The sequence below is a fragment of the Pipistrellus hanaki genome (assembly GCF_964339955.1).
Source record: "Pipistrellus hanaki genome assembly, chromosome: 14".
NCBI lineage: Eukaryota > Metazoa > Chordata > Mammalia > Chiroptera > Vespertilionidae > Pipistrellus > Pipistrellus hanaki.
The window spans coordinates 248,652-268,427 of NC_140516.1; the positions used below are offsets into that span (position 1 = coordinate 248,652).

The 19,776-nt window shown below is 38.2% G+C and overlaps 1 protein-coding gene across 1 annotated transcript in view; it reads left to right on the plus strand.

The window, feature by feature from the left end:
• GHITM (growth hormone inducible transmembrane protein) overlaps window positions 1-18,923 on the plus strand; it is a 35,921-nt gene extending 16,998 nt beyond the window's left edge. Inside the window, exons 7-9 of the mRNA XM_084904185.1 lie at window positions 5,578-5,766; window positions 6,230-6,401; window positions 18,400-18,923. Coding sequence (XP_084760311.1) covers window positions 5,578-5,766; window positions 6,230-6,401; window positions 18,400-18,484 — 446 coding nt within the window. The 3' untranslated portion in view covers window positions 18,485-18,923. The remainder of the gene's footprint in view (window positions 1-5,577; window positions 5,767-6,229; window positions 6,402-18,399) is intronic.
• Window positions 18,924-19,776: the final 853 nt, after the last annotated feature.

Below are 19,776 nucleotides of genomic sequence, written 5' to 3' on the forward strand. Positions count from 1 at the left end.
CTTCAGGGAGACATACTGGGAAGTGTTCTAGCATGGTTAGTAAATGGAAACCAGGTTTTTGGCACTCAATCACAACTTGGGATGAAATATGTCATTTATGTTATTCATATGCTATCTTTATTTTGGTAACTAGGAGACAGCATGATTTCCCAACCTTGTTTTCAAGTCTCTTTGGTGTTAGGTTACTCAATCATAGATGATCTCCTTGGAGATTTGCAGGACAAATCACTGTTTGAGAGGGAGATGGTCCCTTTTCTTCTATCGGGTCTAGTAATAATTAATGTCGTTTTTAACATTCGTTTAAAATCTTGCTTGGCGTTGACTTGTATTGACATAACCTTCAAACACGTGGTATCTACAGAACGTGTGAAGTGCAATTAACAAGTTTTGCTTGAAAAAGTTTGTGTTTGGTTTGGTTTTTGTTGCAAAACTAGGGCTAAGAAGATGGCGGATGAAGAGCATATTCGGCACTGCATGCTTTACGAGTTCCAATTAGGAAGAAAAGCAAGTGAGGCTGCAAAAAACATCTGTAGTGCTCTTGGTCAAGATGCAGTTAGCGCCAGAAAATGCCAGCGTTGGTTTGAGAAATTTCGCGAGGGAAATTTTTCGTTAGATGACAAGAGTGGTCGAGGCCGTGTGTCCAATTTTGATCAAGAAGCTCTTCAAGCTCTTTTGGTGCAAAATCCTCAAATTACCCAACAAGAGCTTGCAACAACTTTAAATTGTTCACAAAAAACAATTTCCAATCAATTGCGTGCACTTGGCAAAGTCCAAAAGTTTGGAAAATGGGTTCCTCATTGAGTTGACCGACAACAACCGTAATCAAAGAGTCACAATTTGCAGTTCGCTCCTCTTTCGTCAAAACCGTTTGCCGTTTTTAGAGCAAATTGTTACTGGAGATGAAGAATGGGTGCTGTATGTTAATTTGAAAAGGCGGCCTCAATGGTTGGACAAAAATGAGGCTCCGCAGCCCACGCCAAAACCTGACTTGCATGCGAAAAAAGTGATGTTGTGTGTTTGGTGGAATTTTAAAGGAATTCTTCATTATGAACTTTTACCATCTAACCAAACCATTACAAGTGCAGTGTATAGTGCCCAATTGGAAAGGTTAGCCCAAGCTTTAAGAGAAAAAGAACCCGCGCTGATTAATCGGAAGGGCGTAATTCTTCACCACGATAACGCACGACCGCATACTGCAAGAATCACTGCTGAAAAACTGCGCCAGTTGGAATGGGAAGTTCTCCCTCAACCTGCATATTCTCCTGATATTGCCCCTTCCGATTACCATTTGTTTCGTTCTTTGCAAAACTTTCTTCTTGGAAAAAAATTTAATAATGAAGAATGCCTCAAAAATGCATTGACCGAATTTTTTGCATCAAAATCACAAGAATTTTACAACAGAGGGATTAAAATGCTTCCTGAGTGTTGGGCACAAGTAGTAGAAAACAACGGCAACTATATTGTTGATTAAATTTTGTTGTATTGTTTAAATAAATTCGATTTAAAAAAGTATTAGAAAATGACATTAAGTATTACTAGACCTAATATTACCAATGACCTGCTTTTAGAAAAAAAGTATTTAGAAGAATAGACTATGCATTTGTTAATAAGACTTTCATTGAATCACCAAAATTTTCGCCATTTGAATTTTTACATTTACATTTATGTTTCTAAATATCTAGGCTACTGAGTAGTTTTAGCAGGCACCTGTTTCCCATTTTAGACAATGAGTTCTTTGAGGAAACAGGGTTAGTGTCTTTTTATCTAGGATAAATAGGCAGGCGGCAGCCAATCAGTGGCTCTCATCATTGATTTCCCTCCTCTTCCCCTCTAACTCCTTCTCTCCCCTCTTGGTCTCTTAAGTCACTTGTTGAATTGAATTAAGCATTTCTACCTGCTTTGCTTACAAAACACCTTTTAATCTGATGTTATTGTAGCATATAAGTTATTTGGATCAGTATTTTATGTGTGTTGGTGGGAGTGGGGTCCTTAAGACCACTAATTCACTCAGCAATTGATTAGTATTCAGAGGTGAGGTTTATTACAATGAAAGGATGCACGACTGGATCAGCAAGAGGAAAAGATATATAGGCAGAGTCTGGTGTTGGAGAAATACACAGTCTTTCAATGTTCTCCTTCCTGGGGGGCACACCAAGAATGGGAAAAGAGGAAGAACGTGTAGTTTTTCTGCCCAGGGAAGCCAGTAGACACTTGGCCAGGGTTTTTATTTTTAGTTTGTTTATTTGTTTGTAAATATGTTTTCATTTATTTCAGAGAGGACGGGAGAGGGAGAGAAAGAAATAACAATGATGAGAGAGAATCACTGTTGGCTGCCTCCTGCACACCCCACACTGGGAATTTGGCCCAAAACCCAAACCTCTGCCCTGACCAGAATCAAACTGAGACCTCCTGGTTCATAGGTCAATACTCAAATCACTGAGCCAGGCAGGCCAGGCCCAAGGTTTTTATTGAAAGCTGATCATGTAGGCACCCTCCTAGCAACTATCAAAAAACAGACTCCCTGCCCCGGCAGGTGTGTACAGTAATTGGAGTTTCAGCCTCACACCAAGGGTCACAGTTTTGATTTCTGATCAAGGGCATGTACCTGGGTTCAGGTTCAATCTCTAAATCTTTAGTCCCAGTCGGGGCACTTGTGGGAGGCAACCAATCAGTGTCTCTCACATTGATGTTTCTCCCTCTGTCCTCCTCCTTCCTCTCCATTCCACTCTATTAAAAAAAAAAAAAGAAAAAAAAAGAAAAAATATCTTCAGGTGAGGATTAACCACAAAAACAAATAAAAAATCCAAACCAGACTCCCTGAAGGAAAGCAGGTCTTTAGCATAACTCAAGTGTTTGCACCAGTAGCCTCACCCTGTCAGAGAACTGTCCAAGTGCCAGCTTCTCAGATAAGAAGCAGGACTAACCTGGCAAGCAGGCCTTTGTAAAGACAGCCCTAGGCCTGCTATGTTAACCCAGAGCTGCACAGTATGATGGCCAATTTATTTATTTTTAATTGTTGTGGCTCAAAATATGTTTTATTCTTCATAAACATATTAGGAAACTGGGTAGATATTAGCATATTCATATTGTATAATTGAGGAAACCAAGGATGGATGAGTCATACACTAGGAAGCACAAAAGTCATTGGCACCCCAGTCTTGTTTTTCCAAGTCCTGCACTATGCCCGTTTATTATTCCCTGGCAAGATTGAGATGGGACCCAGAGGGGGTTTGGATGATTCAAGGACTCAGCATCAAAAGGACATCAAAGCTGACATTTTTTATCCAAATGTTTAGTACACCAGTGGTCTCAGTCAGGACCAAGTGATACTTAGCAGGCATTACTGAAATGCTCGTTGAAAAACTATTCTATTTGTGTTATTCCCCCAACTTTATTATGTAATTGACACATAATATTGTATAAGTTTAAGGTGCAGCATGTTGATTTGATACACGTATGTGTAGCAGAATTATTACCACCATGACATTAAATAACACCTCCATTCCATATTTGCCATTTCTTTTTTCCTAGTGGGAATATTTAAGATTTACTTTCTTAGCAACATTCAAATGTATGATGCAGTATTATTAGCTATAATATCTGTCAAAAATTCAGAAATAACAAGTAAAAGCAGTGAATTACTGAAATAGTAATTAGTAAAAGTTAATAGTACACACATCAAAATGACAGTCTGCAAACTGGGAGCACTTAACCAGAAATATGGAATGAGGCTCAGGTATCTATACTAATTAAAGCCTAGGTGGTCCTTGTGCCTTTGGGTGGTGCCCTCACATCATCACAAGATGGCCACCACAAAATGGTTGGCAGGAGAGGGAAGTTGTGGGCTACCAGGTCAGCAGGGGAGGGCAGTTGGGGACAGTCAGGTCGGCAGGGGAGCAGTTAGTGACAACCAGGCGAGCAGGGGATCGGTTATGGGGTGATCAGGCTGGCAGGCAGAAGTGGTTAGGAGTCAAAAGTTCCAGATTTTGAGAGGGATGTCTGACTGCCGGCAGTTGGACATCCCCTAAGAGGTCCCATATTGCAGAGGGTGCAGGCCAGGCTGAGGGACACCCCCTTCCCTTGCACATATTTTGTACACCGTGCCTCTAGTTCTATATAATAAAAGGCTAATATGCAAATTAACTGAATAGTGGAACAACTGGTCGCTATGATGTGTACTGACCACCAGAAGGCAGACTCTCAGTGCAGGAGCTGCCCCCTAATGGTCAGTGTGCTCCCACAGGGAGTACTGCTCAGCCAGAAGCCCTGAGCCAGGCTCATGGCTGGTGAGCACAGCAGCTGTAGTGGGATCCTAGAGCAAAAAGTATTTTAAAGTTATTCATCATGAAATACAATTAGTTACCTTACTACTTGACCTAGAAATGTTATTCTCACAAAAGAAATACACTAGTATTGAAGTTTTAGTATGAAGACAGCTCTGTGCCTATTCTGAGTTAAACTATGCACATTTAATGTTTAAGAAAAGGGTAACTTGTTCTACTCACCATTGAGATAATGCCTTATCTAAGATTTATTTGTTTATTTCTTTATTTATTTATTTATGGTTCATTCTCACCTGAGGATATTTTTTCCATCGATTTTTAGAGACGATGGAAGGGGAGAGGGGGGAGAAACATTGATAGCCTCCTGCACATGTGGGCCTGCAATCCAAGTACATGCCTAGACTAGAAATTGAACCCGGACCCTTCAGTCTGAGGGCCAAGGTTCTTATCACTGAGCCAAACTGGTTAGGGCAAGATTTATTTTTCAGTTGAATTCTGTTTACTTGGTTAATTATATTGATAACTTTCACTGTAATTTTTATGAGGCTGTTTATAAATATTTGACAACAAATTACTTTTTACAAGTTATGATTACATTCCTTATTATACAGTGTAACAACAGTGTCCTTGAAGTTTCTATTGTACATTTAAAAAGAAAAAAAAAATATATATATATATACATATACATACATATATATATATATATATATATATATATATATATATATATATACATACATATACATATATATATATATATATATAATTGATTTCAGAGAGGAGGCAAGAGGGAGAAAGAGACACACCAATGATGAGAGAGAACTATTGATCAGCTGCCTCCTGCATGTTCCTTACTGGGGATCGAGCCTGCAACCTGGAGCATGTGCCCTGACCAGAAATTGAACTGTGACCTCCTGGTTCATGGATCAACACTCAACCTTGAGCTACATTTAAGATTAGCATAATATACTCACTTTCTCCTCTTACTTTGTTTAAGACTAAAGTTAGGTTCTAATCCAAAAAATTAACTACAGCACAAAATTTGACAGTCACTAAAATGTAGGTTAGTGTTTGTACTTGTGAGTTGTGGCTGTTTGACTAGGAATAATGCTGTTATTGTGATTTTAGAATCTGGATAGCCCCAAGTTTTGGTTGTAGGATTTTGGGAGTAGTGTCAACATAAATAAGGGGAAGGCTTTTTTATTGAACTGCTTAATATAGGTTCAAAGGGCATGTTAGAAGTGGCATTTTCCCTTTGGTTGTTTAGTAAAAACTAACCACTTGTTTTCTCCAGGTGTGATGGGCGCAGTGGTGGCTCCTCTGACTATATTAGGGGGGCCTCTTCTCATCAGAGCTGCGTGGTACACGGCAGGCATCGTAGGTGGCCTCTCCACTGTGGCCATGTGTGCGCCCAGTGAGAAGTTTCTGAACATGGGAGCACCCCTGGGAGTGGGCCTGGGCCTCGTCTTTGTGTCCTCACTGGGTAAGCCACTGTGTTTGACAGTTGGTTCTTGGTTCATGATGTACCAAAATCATCTTAGATACCCAGGTTTCTTACTGGAGGGAAAAATATTTAGTCATTTTTAAAAGTTGTTTAAAAGATCTGTGCTAATTAGACTGGATTTTCTTATTTGGCATCATAGCAAATCATTACTATTGGTTTACCAAATGCATCTAAAATGGCAAAGTTGGTCTGCAGAACATGAGCATTGCTCTGATACAAGAGCCTTCCTGTAATGTGGGTAAGCCACCCTTTGCAGAAATGAGTATCATGGGTTTTGAATTGAATGTATATAAAATTAGACCATTTTTATAACTGAGATGCTTTTTTAATCTGTTCAGTATACAAAAAAAAAAATTAAAATAGCATTAACTATATATACAGTTAGAGAAAAGACCCTTTAAAAAAAAATAAAAAAACACCTCTTTTCCCATTTTGATTTCAGGATCTATGTTTCTTCCACCTACCACTGTGGCTGGTGCTACGCTGTACTCTGTGGCAATTTATGGTGGATTAGCTCTTTTCAGCATGTTCCTTCTGTATGACACACAGAAAGTCATCAAGCGTGCAGAAATAGTGCCAGTATATGGAGTTCAAAAATATGATCCCATCAATTCGTAAGTAGTCTTTAATGTCTTTGTTATATAAAACATTAGTTTTATTTTGTCCTGTTTTGTTTTATGATTATACTAGAGGCCTGGTACATGAAATTTGTGCAGTGGGGGTGGGTGGGGCACGGTGTTTATCCCTAGACCCAGCTAGCACCCTCTCCAATCTGGGATCCCTCTCACAATCCAGGACTGCTGGCTCCCAATCGCTTGCCTGCCTGATTGTCCCTAACCACTTCTGCCTGCCAGCCTGATCACCCCCTAACCACTCCCCTGCCAGCCTGATTGATATCTAACTGCCCCCTGCCAGCCTGTTTGTCCGCAACTTCCCTCCTCTGCTGGCTTGGTCACCCCTAACTACCCTCCCCTGCTGGCTGAGTTGTTCCTAACTACCCTCCCCTACTGGCCTGGTCCCCCCCAACTGTCCTCCCCTACAAGCCTGGTCCCTCCCTACTGCCCTCCCTTGCTGGCCCTCTTGTGGCAGTCATCTTGTGTATTATTAGAGTGGTGGTCAATTACCTCTTTATTACATAGGATAGAATTAGTTTCTTAGGGCTGCCCTAACAAACTGTACAAACTGGGTGGTTTAAAACAAGAGAAATGTATTCTCTCACAATTGATAGAAGTCTCAAATCAAGGTGTTATCATTGTTGGTACTTTCAGAGGTCTCTGTGGCAGATTCTGTTCCTTGCCGTTCTTGTCGGCTTGGCAGAGCCAGCATTCCTTGGCTTGTAGATACATCACTCAGAACGAACTCTACCTCTGTCTGCACGTGGCATTCTTCCTGTCCCTGTCTGTTGCTGTCTCTTCTCTTCGTATGAGAATGGGAGTCATATATGATTAAGGCACACCCTACTCCAGTGTTCATCTCAACTCACACCTTAATTTTATTCACAAAGATCCAGTTCCCAATAGGGTCACAGTCACAGATAACCAAGGATTAGGACTTGGACATACCTTTTTATTTCAACCCACAACAAAATTTGTCAAATTTTACTATTTTATTTCTATTGCTGTTTGGTCTATTCTTTCTTTAGTAAGCTGTGTATCTATAGAAATTTTATTTTATTGCAACCAAGTAATATTTAGATATTCAGTTAATTCAGAATAATTAGTTTTATGGTGTTCTTGTTGGTCAATTTTAATATTTAACATATTTTAGAACTGAAGAAAAGATGTATTGGGTATTCATTGGAAAGTGTAAGTAATTGACTTGAAATGTTTAATCGAAAAGACTTTTACTAAAAATTGGAAATATCTTAGTATGAAAATTTCATTTTGGAGATATTTAAATTTAACTGATATTAAGTATTATATAATAATGCTTTTTTCCTTTTTTTTCCACCAAAGTAGGCTATTTTATTGAATAATTTCTTGAGTTTCATGGTGTTACCACATATTTTTAAAGTAACTTATTTTTTTTAATATATATATTTTTATTTCAGAGACGAAGAGAGAGGTAGAAATATCAATGATGAGAATCATTGGTAGGCTGCTCCTACATGCCCTTCCCTCCGACTCCCTGGGGGTTTGAGCCTGAAACCTGGGCATGTGGCCCTGACTGGGAATCTAACAATAACCTCGTGGTTCATAGGTTGATACTTCACCACCAAGCCATGCTAGCTAGGCTAAAGCTATTTCTTTTTCTTTTTTTTAAATTGTATTTATTGGAGTGACACTGTTAATAAGATCATATAGGCTTCAAGTGTACATTTTTATAATCCACTAGAGGCCCGGTGCGTGAAATTCGTGCACTCTGGGAGTTGTGGTCCCTCAGCCCGACCAGCACCCTCTCACAGTCCAGGAGCCCTCGGGGATGTTTGTCTAGCAGCTTAGGTCCACTCCTTGTGAGTCTGGCTTCTGGCTGAGTGGCACTCCCCCTGTGGGAGCACACGGTCTTTCTGCTGTTCGGTCAATTTGCATATTAGCCTTTTATTATATAAGATGATCTATTTGAGTGCTGTACCCCCCATGCAAAGTCAGTTCATCTGTCACCATATAGTTGGCCCCTTTACTTTCTGCCGCTCCCCCTCTAGTAATTACCATCCATTGTTTGTCTCTGAGTTTCAGTTTTATATCTCACATATTAGTGAAATCACGTGTTTCTTAGCTTTTTCTGACTGATTTATTTCGCTTATGGTATTTTCAAGGTCCATTCATGTTGTTGCAAATGACAGTATTACACCTTTTCTTATGGTTGATAGAATCTCATTGTGCGCTAGTATACGTACAACATCTTGACCAAAAGACACGTTGGTTGTCTTCATGTCTTGGCCACCATGAATAATGCTGCAGGGAACATAAGTGTGCCTATATCTTTGTGAATAAGTGTTTTAGAGTTTTTCAGGTAGATGTTGCTGTATCATATGGTAGCTATTCTTAATTTTTAGGAACCGCTATACTGTTTTGCATAGTGGCTGCATTCCCACCACCAGTGAATTGGGGTTCCTTTTCCTTCACGACACTTTTTATTACTTGTCTTGTTGATAATAGCCATTCTAACAAGTGTGAGGTGATATGTCATTATAGTTTGGATTTGCATTTCGCTAATAGTGAAGTTGAATCTTCTTTCATATATCTGTTGGCTGCTTATATGTCTTCTTGGGAGAGGTATAAAATTTTTTGCCCATTTTTCAGTTAGGTTTTTTGTCTGGTGCAGAGAGTTAGAAACATCAATGAAAGAGAATCATAAATCAGGTGCCTCCTGCACACTCCCCACCGGGGATGTGCCCGCAACCAAGGTACATGACCCTGGCTGGAATCGAACCTGGGACCTTCCAGCCCACAAGCCGACGCTCTATCCTCTGAGCCAAACAGATTTCGGCCACATTAATTTTTGGATTAAGATCTAAATATAAGATCCGAAACAATAAAGTACATGGAAGAAGACATGGATACTAAGTTTATAGACCTTAGTCATAGAGAACATATTAGGAATTTGACCCCAAAGGCAAGGGAAGAAAAGGTAAAAATAAATGAATGGGACTATATCAAACTAAAAAGCTTCTGCACAGCAAAAGAAACTACTGACAAAACAAAAAGGCAACAAATAAAATGGGGAATGATACTTGCAAACAATAGCTCCAACAGGGGTTAATATCCAAAATACATAAAGAACTCATACAACTCAACTTATTAGTCTTTTTTTAATACTAAAATTGTAACGATTTTAAAATGTTGCTATAATGCTTACAGATTCATAATAGTTTCTTTGGATGAAGGGGGAGTAGGGCCTAAAGGAGAGGGTATATTACACTTAAAATTGCCAGACTTGTGTCTAACATAAAGGTGTGGTTTTTTTTTTTTAAATATATTTTATTGATTTTTTACAGAGAGGAAGAGAAAGGGATAGAGAGTTAGAAACATCGATGAGAGAGAATCATCGATCAGCTGCCTCTTGCACACCCCCTACTGGGGATGTGCCCACAACTAAGGTACATGCCCTTGACCGGAATCGAACCCGGGACCTTTCAGTCCGCAGGCCAATGCTCTATCCACTGAGCCAATCTGGTTTCGGCACAAAGGTGTTTTTTAAAAAATTATTATTAAGATATTATATGTGTACATATCGTACCATTGCCCCCCTCCCATAGATGCCCTCCCTCCCGAGAGTTTTTTTGTCCATTGATTATACTTGTATGTATGCATAAAAGTCCTTCGGTTGATCTCTTATCTCCCACATATCTCCTCACTATAATTTAACAGTCTGTTTATTGCTTTACTGTCTCTGTATCCATCTTTTTGTTCATCAGTTTATAATGTTCTTTATTATCCATAAATGAGTGAGATCATGTGGTATTTCTCTTTGGTTGACTGGCTTATTTCACTTAGCATAATGTTCTCCAGTTACATCCAGGTTGCTGCAAATGATAAGAATTCCTTCTTTTTTATGGCAGCATAGTATTCCATTGTGTAGATGTACCATAGTTTTCTGATCCAATAATCTGCTGACGGGCACCTAGGCTGTTTCCAAATCCTAGCTATTGTAAATTGTGCTGCTATAAACATAGGGGTGCATATGTCCTTTTTGATTGGTGTTTCAAGTTTCTTAGGGTGGAATTCCTAGGAGTGGAATTCCTGGGTCAAATGGGAGTTCCATTTTCAGTTTTTTGGGGAAACTCCACACTGTTCTCCACAGTGGGTGTACCAGTCTGCATTCCCACCAGCAGTGCATGAGGGTTCCTTTTTCTCCGCAACCTTGCCAACACTTGTCATTTGTTGATTTGTCAATGATAGCCATTCTGACAGGTGTGAGGTGGTACCTCATTGTCATTTTGATTTGCATCTCTTGGATAATTAATTAGTGACTTTGAGCATGTTTTCATGTGCCTCTTGGCCTTCTATCTTTTTTTTTTTTTTTTTTTTTTTTTTTTTGCCTTCTATCTTATTTTGAAAAGATTCTATGTAGGTCCATTGCCCATTTTTTAATTGGATCATTTATCTTTTATTAAGTTGTATAAGCTGTCTATAGATGTTGGAGTTTAAACCTTTATCAGTGATAACATTTGCAAATATGTTCTCCCATACAGTGAGCTTTCTTGTTGTTTTATGATGGTTTCTTTTGCTGTAAAAAAGCTTTCTATTTATTTATTTATTTATTTATTTATTTTTAAAATATATTTTATTGATTTTTTACAGAGAGGAAGAGAGAGGGATAGTTAGAGAGAGGGATAGTTAGAAACATCGATGTGAGAGAAACATTGATCAGCTGCCTCTTGCACACCTGCTACTGGGAATATGCCCGCAATTAAGGTACATGCCCTTGACCGGAATCGAACCTGGGACCTTTCAGTCTGCAGGCCAACGCTCTATCCACTGAGCCAAACCGGTTTCGGCAAGGTTTTTATTTTGATGTAGTCCCATTTGTTTGTTTTTTCTTTAGCTTCCATTGCTCTAGGAGAAGTATCAGTGAAGTTTTTTCAGCGTATGTCTGAGATTTTACTGCCTGTGGATGTCTCTCGTGTTTTTATGGTTTCCCTTCTTATGTTTAAGTCCTGTATCCATTTTGATTTTATTTTTGTGTATGGTGTAAGTTGGTGATCCAGTTTCATTCTTTTGCATGTATCTGTCCAATTTTCCCAACACCATTTATTAAAGAGACTGTCTTGACTCCATTGTATGTTCATGCCTCCTTTGTCAAATATTAATTGAGCATAGAGGTTTGGGTTGATATCCGGATTCTCTATTCTATTCCATTGATCTATATGTCTGTTCTTATGCCAGTACCAGGCTGCTTTGAGAACAGAGGCTTTGTAATACAGCTTGAAATCTGGTATTGAGATACCTCTTACTTTATTCTTCTTTCTCAGGATTGCTATGGCTATTTGGGGTCTTTTTTTGTTCCAGATGAATTTTTGGAGAGTTCTTTCTAGGTCTGTGAAGTATGGCGTTGATATTTTAATGGGGAGTGTATTGAACCAATAAATTACTTTGAGAAGGGTGGACATTTTGATGATGTTGATTCTACCAACCCATGAACATGGTATGTTCTTCCATCTGTTTACATCTTCCTCTATCTCTTTTTTCAGTGTTGTGTAGTTTTCCACATATAGGTCTTTTACCTCCTTAGTTAAATTTATTCCTCAGTATCTTAGTTTTTTTTTTATACGATGGTAAATGGGATTGCTATTTTAGTCTTTTTTTCTGTAAGTTCATTATTGGTGTATAGAAATGCCATGGATTTCTTGGTATTAATTTTGTATCCTGCTACATTGCCGAATTCATTTATCATGTCTATTAGTTTTTTAATGGAGTCTTTTAGTTTTTATGTACAATATCATGTCATCTGCAAATAAGGACAATTTTACTTCTTTTCCAATTTGGATGTCTTTTATTTCTTCTTCTCTAATTGCAATGGCTAGTACTTCCAGTACTATGACAAACAGGAGTGGTGAGAGTGGGCATCCCTGTCTTGTTCCTGTTCTTAGAGGGGATGGTTTTAGTTTTTGCCCATTGAGTATAATGTTGGCTGTGGGTTTATCATATATAGCTTTTATTATGTTAAAGTATGATCCTTCTATTCCCACCATGTTGAGAGTTTTTATCAGGAAAGGGTGTTGGATTTTATCAAATGCTTTTTCTGCGTTGATTGATATGACTATGATTTTTATCTCTCAATTTGTTTATGTGATGTATCACCTTTATTGATTTGCAGACATTGTACCACCCTTTCATTCCCGGAATAAATCCTACTTGGTCATAGTGTATGATCTTTCTGATGTGCTGCTGAAGCGATTTGCTAGAATTTTGGCATCTATGTTCATGAGGGAATTGGCCTGTAATTCTCTTTCATTGTGTTGTCTTTATCTGGTTTTGGTATTAGGGTGATGCTGGCTTCATAGAAAGAGCTTGGAAGTGTTCCTTCCTCTTGAATTTTTTGGAATAGTCAGGAGGATAGATTTTAGTTCTTCCTTGAATGTTTGGTAAAATTCTCCTGTGAAGCCATCTGGCTCCAGGCTTTTGTTTGCTGGAAGCTTTTTGATGACTGCTTCAATATCTTCCAAAGTTATTGTCCTATTGAGATTTTTAGATTCTTCATGACTGAGTTTTGGAAAGTTATATTTTTCTAGGAATATGTCCATTTCCTCCAGGTTGTCCAGTTTGTTGGAGTAGAATTATTCATAGTATTTTGTAACAATCCTTTGTATTTCAGAGGGGTCTGTTGTTATTTCACCTCTTTCATTTCTGATTTTGTTTACTTGGGTCCTCTCTCTTTATTTCTTGGTTAGCCTGGCTAGAGGTTCATCAATCTTGTTTATCCTTTCAAAGAACCAGCTCTTGGTTTTGTTGATCTTTTGTATTGTTTCTTTGGTCTCTATGTTGTTTATCTCTACTGTGATTTTTATTATTTCCTTCCTTCTGCTTACACTGGGCTTTTCTTGTTGCTCTTTTTATAACTCTTTGAGTTGTAGAGTTAGATAATTTATTACAATTTTTCTTGTTTTTTCTTGCAGTAAGCTTGTAGAGCTATGAACTTTCCTCTCACGACTGCTTTTGTTGTGTCCCATAGATTTTGGATTGTTGTGTTTTCATTGTAATTTGTTTTCAGGATGTTTTTTATTTCTTTCTTGATTTCTCTGGTAACCCAGTCTTTGTTTAATAGCATGCTGTTTAGTCTCATGTGTTTTATATCTTTGTATTATTTTTATTGTAGTTGATTTCCAGTTTTTTGCCACTATGATCTGAGAAGATGCTTGATTTCTGTCTTCTTGAATTTGAAGAGACTTTGCCTATTTCCCAAAATGTGGTCTATCTTTGAAAATGTCCCATGTGCACTTGAGAAGAATGTGTATTCTGTGGCTTTGTGGTGAAATGTTCAGATGTCAATTAATTCCATCTGGTCTAGTGATTGATGTTTCTTTGCTGATTTTTTGTTTAGATGATTTGTCCAAAGGTGAAAGTGGGTTATTAAAATCTGCTACTATTGATTGTATTGCTATTAATCTCTCCCTTAATGTCCTCCAGCAAGTTTTGTTTTTTTTGTTTGTTTTTTTTTTTTAATGTATTTGGGTGCCCCTTTATTGGGTGCATATATGTTTACCATAGTTATTTCTTCTTGTTGGATTGCTGCCTTTAGTATTATGAAGTGGCCTTCATTATCTCTTGTTACATCCTTCACTTTGAGATCTAATTTGTCAGATATAAATATTGCTTCTCCAGCTTGTTTTTTCATTTTCATTCGCCTGGAAAACCTTTTTCCATCCCTTCACCCTCAATCTGTGTGCATCTTTTTTCTGAAATGGGTTTCTTGTATGCAGCAAAATATATGGGTCTTGTTTTCTTATCCAGTTCCTTATCCTATGTTTTTTGATTGGGGCATTTAATCTTTTTACATTTAAAGTTATTGATAGGTACTTATTTTTTGCCATTTTTATTCTGTACCCCTGTGTTCCTTCTTCACTTCCTATTTTTTTTATTTTTACAGCAGACCCTTTAGCATTTCTTGCATTGCTGGTTTGGTGGAGATAAATTCCCTTAATCTGAAGTTCCTGATTTCACCTTCAATTTTGATTGATAGCCTTGCGTGGTACAGTGTTCTTGGATTCAGACCATTCCTTTGCATGACTTTGTATATTTCATCCCGTTCCCTTAAAGCCTGACGAGTTTCTGTTGAGAAATCAGTTGGTAGTCTAATGGGGGTTCCTTTATATGTAACTTTCTCTCTCTGGCTGTTTTAAAAGATTTTTTTAAAAATATATTTTATTGACTTTTTTTACAGAGAGGAAGAGAGAGGGATAGAGAGTTAGAAACATCGATGAGAGAGAAACATCGATCAGCTGCCTCTTGCACACCCCCTTAGGCTCTCCTCCTGCTTTTTAATTTTTTAAAATGTACATGACCAGACTGGAATCAAACTTGGGGCCTTTCAGTCTGCAGGCCAACACTCTATCCACTGAGCCAAACCGGTTTCGGCTGCTTTTAAGATTCTTACTTTGTTGTTGGTATTCACCAATTTAATTATAATGTGCCTTGGCGTCGGTCTTTTTGGATTAATTTGCTTGGGGTTCTGAGTTTCTTGGATTTGTTTGGGTTTTTTCTTCTCTATCTCAGGAAAGTTTTCTGTCATTATTTCTTGAAACAGTTTTTCTATGCCTTCCTTGGTTTTCTTTCCTTCTGGAACCCCTATTATTCTAATATTGTTTTGTTTTGTATTGTCCCAAAGTTCCCTTAGGCTCTCCTCCTGCTTTTTAATTTTTTTTCTAGAAGCTGCTCTAATTGGGTATTTTTTTCCATCTTGTCTTCTAGCTCACAATGTGTTCCTCTGCTGCTTCTAGTCTATTCTTGATGCTTTTTATTGAGTTTTTTACAGTAGCAGTAGCAATGTCATTTTTCATTTCCTCTTGGTTCTTACTCATATTGTCAAATTTGTCTTCCATTCTTTTTAGTCATCTTATGATCATTTCTCTGAATTTTTGCTCTGATAGGTTGCTTGTCTCTAATTCATTTACTTCCTTTTTTGGTGATGCTGCTTTTCTTTCATATGTGGGCTATTTCTTTGTGTCCCCGTGGTCTCTCTTTTCAGGATGTCTGTTTATGTAGTTCTCCTGCATTGATTTAGAGGCACAAAATACAACACAGTCAGATACAACACAAAAGGCACTAAACAGAAATGTATTTGCGTTATTAATAACCTCTAATAAAGGTGACTACTAGAGAAAGGCAAATTAGGGGATAAGAGAGAAAGAAGAAGAGGAAAAAAGAAAGGAAAAAAAAGTAGTGTCAAAATGAAATTGGGAAACGGGCGGGGGGGGGGGAATAAGAGAGACAAGAGAGAAAAGGGGAACAAACTATATATATATATATATATATATATATATATATATATATATATATATATATATATATATGTAAAATTGCAATAGGACAACCACTAATCCCAGTCAGTACATTACAGCAACAGTACTTGGAGATTAATATAAACTATAATATCAAGCAAGGCAAGGGGAAACATAAGTAAATAATAAACAAAAAGAAAGCAAATAAAAAATGCCAAGCAACAATAACAAGAGTAGGCAAATCAATCTCACTAAAAAGCACAGAAATTCAATCTGATCAACATTCACGCAAACAACAACAAACGAACAGAGAGGAAAACAATTTTTTAAAATACATATAGTTAAGATAGCGAAGAGAGTGGTATGTATGCACTTAGAGCAGGGCATTGGAAATTAGATATATAAGCTGAGATCGGTTTGGCTCAGTGGATAGAGCGTCGGCTTGGGGACTGAAAGTTCCCAGGTTCGATTCCGGTCAAGGGCATGTACCTTGGTTGCGGGCACATCCCCAGTGGGGGGTGTGCAAGAGGCAGCTGATCGATGACTCTCTCTCATTGATGTTTCTGACTGTCTCTCTCCCTACCTCTCTGTACAAAATCAATAAAATATATTTTTTTAAAAAGAAAGAAAGAAATTAGATATATAAGTAGGGTGAAAATTTTAGCAGGGGGTATACAGAAAGAATAGAGAAAATATAATGCAGGAAAGGGTTAAGATAAACAGGCCACCAAAAGGGAAAAGGTTATGAAGAGAGTGATGGCATAAAGGTCGAGTTGAGATAGGGTTAAACGATGCTACAGGAAAGATGAAAATAGAATGAAGAATACTAATCCAAATGTAAAATAAAGAGAAAATAAAATGGCACTTAATAAAAAGAAAATGGAAACAAAAAAGATGAAATAGTAATAGTAATAATGATGATTAAAATTAAAAATGTAACTAAAAAGGTAAAATCAAGTGAGGAAAAAAGAAAAAATTTGTTAAGTAAAAGATATAAAAAAATGAAAATAAAATAAAAAATTAGCATGAAAAATGTGCAGTAGTGAAGGTCATTCCTCTGTTATTGTTTGGCACGCCTGTTTCTCAGGCCAGACAGTATTGCAGTTCCCTGCGTTCCACTGCACCTCAGTGTTGTATGCTAGTCCTTATTTTTAAGTAGGCTGTTTCTTAGTTACTTATGTCCCTTTATTTTTGATTAATTAAAAGTAATAATAAAAGAAGTCAGTTTGTAATTCAGCCCTTAGGTGGCAGTGATTCTGGATTGACTTTCCCATCTTTTTGGCTGCTCTAGCTATCTTTTTCTTTGGCACTCAATACCAGTTTGTGGAGGTGGGCTGTCTCAGAGCTGGCTCCCAAGTGGTCTCTACCCACTCTCATCCCCAGTTTCCAGAAAGGCAATTTCCCCCTGCAGTCTCCCAGGATATGACAAACTGGGTAGTCTTTGCTTAGTGCTCAGAAGCAAGGGGATGAAGAGGAACAAGCCCAGGTGTGCACAGGATAGGTTTGTGCAAAAGTTCAAGCAATCTGCACACCTTTCAAATTCTTATGCTCTCCCTCTGTGTCAGATCAGATTTTAGAGATTCCCCTTTGTTAGCAACCTTGAGGACCCCCTTGCACAATCAGGGTTCACGCCAGACCCAACAGCGAAGTCGGGGGGGAGGGGGCTTTTGTGGGCACAGATTTTCCTGGTCCTCAGGGTCTTGCAGCGTACGCGTTTCTCTCTGCCACACTGCCACTTTCGGAGCCGCAGTGGCTGAGTAGCCGCCGCCGCAGCCGGGACCCAATCCCTCACGTTATCCCTGGCAAAATCTGACCTTTCTGTGGGTGAGTGAAGAACTCCCTTGAATCTGCGTGTTTGCGCAGATTGGGGCGTCACAGCTGTTCAGTGGTCTCCACAGTTGTGGGTTTTTCAGGCCTCAGATAAGATCCTCTTTTCCTTGCAAGATAGAGTAGTTTTCCCTCTGAGCCGTAGCTCCGGGAGAGGTCTCCACCATGGTGCAGGCTGCCTGGTCAGGAAACCTCCTCCAGGAGTCCCCCACCTTCTCTTAGAGTCCTGCAATCCCTTAGCTTGCCAACTAACACTCCCCGAGCTCCTTCTATCTGCTCTGGACTAGGCTCAGAACAGGTCCATCTGTTCTGTTGCCATTTTTCCTTCCTCCACAAAGGTGTTTCTTTGTGTGTGGTGGTGTTTTTTGTTTTTGTTTTTAAATATATTTTATTGATTTTCCACAGAGAGGAAGGGAGAGGGATAGATTTAGAAACATCAATGAGAGAGAAACATCCATCAGCAGCCTCCTGCACACCCCACACTGGGGATGCGCCCGCAACCAAGGTACATGCTCTTGATCAGAATCGAACCTGGGACCCCTCAGTCCGCAGGCCAACGCTCTATCCACTGAGCCAAACTGGTCAGGGCTGGTTTTGTTTTGATTCTTGTATTGTCTGGCACCCATTGTCCAGACAATGTCCCTCATCAAGATATTATAGTGTTGGATAGAATAATGATTTTTAGACTGCTCATTGCCATTTAAAAGGTTAATTTGCCAGAAGAAAATCTTGACTATTTCATTGTCGAGGACTTCCTTAGTTAGCATATCTTGTTTTAAAATTTCTAGCTTATATACCTAAGATAAATAATCAGTATTGCTTTTTCTTCTTTTCTAGATTAAGAAATAATTTTTATCACTGTTATTAGAATTACATGCTTAAACGGGTATTATTTTCTTTTCTAGGATGTTGGGAATCTACATGGATACTTTAAATATATTTATGCGAGTTGCCACTATTCTAGCAACTGGAAACAGCAGAAAGAAGTGAAGTGACTCCGCTTCTGACGTCATTAGTGCATCAGGTTCCTGGCTAGTCCGTTAGGGCAGGTATTCATTAAATAGTTTGTTCAAGCAGCTTTTGTTGAAGTTTAGAAGATAAGAACTTGTCATCATGTTGAAATGTCCCAGTAATGTGATCCTTCAGGTCTGCTTTTTCTTCTGGAGAATAAATTCAGAAATTCTCTGCCAGATAAGCGCACGTGTTCAGTTCTCATTTTTGAGTAATTTTGAAATGTTTTAATGAACATGAAAACTGATGTTTGTGTTTGAGAATTTAAGTGTTTTATCTTAAATTTTGTTTTGTTTTGTTTGTTAAGTAAAAATTAGCAAACTTGTGTTTACCTGTTTAGATTTTGAAATGCAGAATATTAACAAGCAATGTCATGAGTAGCATGGAGATTTGGTAAAGGGACCAGAAAGAAAGAAAGGGTCACCTGCAACCTTCCTTTGAATACTGGCCTTAGGACTTGCTATTTGGAAACAAGTGATCACTTTAACGTTTGTCTCCTGAACTTTCCGAAAGCATTGAACGCAAAACAAAGGCGTAGGTGATGGTATTGCCTGCTGTTCCTTTTCAAGCCTCTTTCCAGTGTAGATGTGACCATAATGCTTCTCATTGTTTGACATTGTTAGGGCACTCCAGAATGTAATCATACAGAATTCCTGGTATAAAATATGTGTATGTGCAAGCTTTATCTTTGAATATTCTAGAACAAAATATTCCTTAAAATACTTCCTCACGATAAAATGTTCAAAATATACCAACAATTGCTGAATTTTTTGCATATTTATTGAAATGTTTAATAGAATACATGATTGTTTTTTTCACCTCTTCAACTTTGCTTTAGTAGAAAAACCTGTTAGTGGTTTACACTATGAAGGCAGTTTTTGTCCTGAGACTTGGTTTCTGGTGTTCCCTCTCAGATAAAGCACTAAAAGAAGGAAAGCAAAGTTACTCTTTCTTCTTCGAATATATCAGCCAGAGTTGTAATGGGCAGAATACTTCCTGAGAGTCCTCTAGCAGAATTTTCCTTCTCTCCTTCAGACTGTTCCTTAGCTCTCCTGTGACATTTATAAATGAGAACAAAAGAGTTATTTTTGGAAGTTCTTAATGAAATGAGGATGATTATTGAAATGAATGGTGTTTTTTACAAGAATTTATTACAGTAATCCAGAAAAAAATATTCTAACCACATCAAGTTACCGAGGATGCTTATTTTTGAGATATTAAAGGTTCCAGCCAGATGGTGATTGGTCTGTAATTTTTCCATCTGAACCATA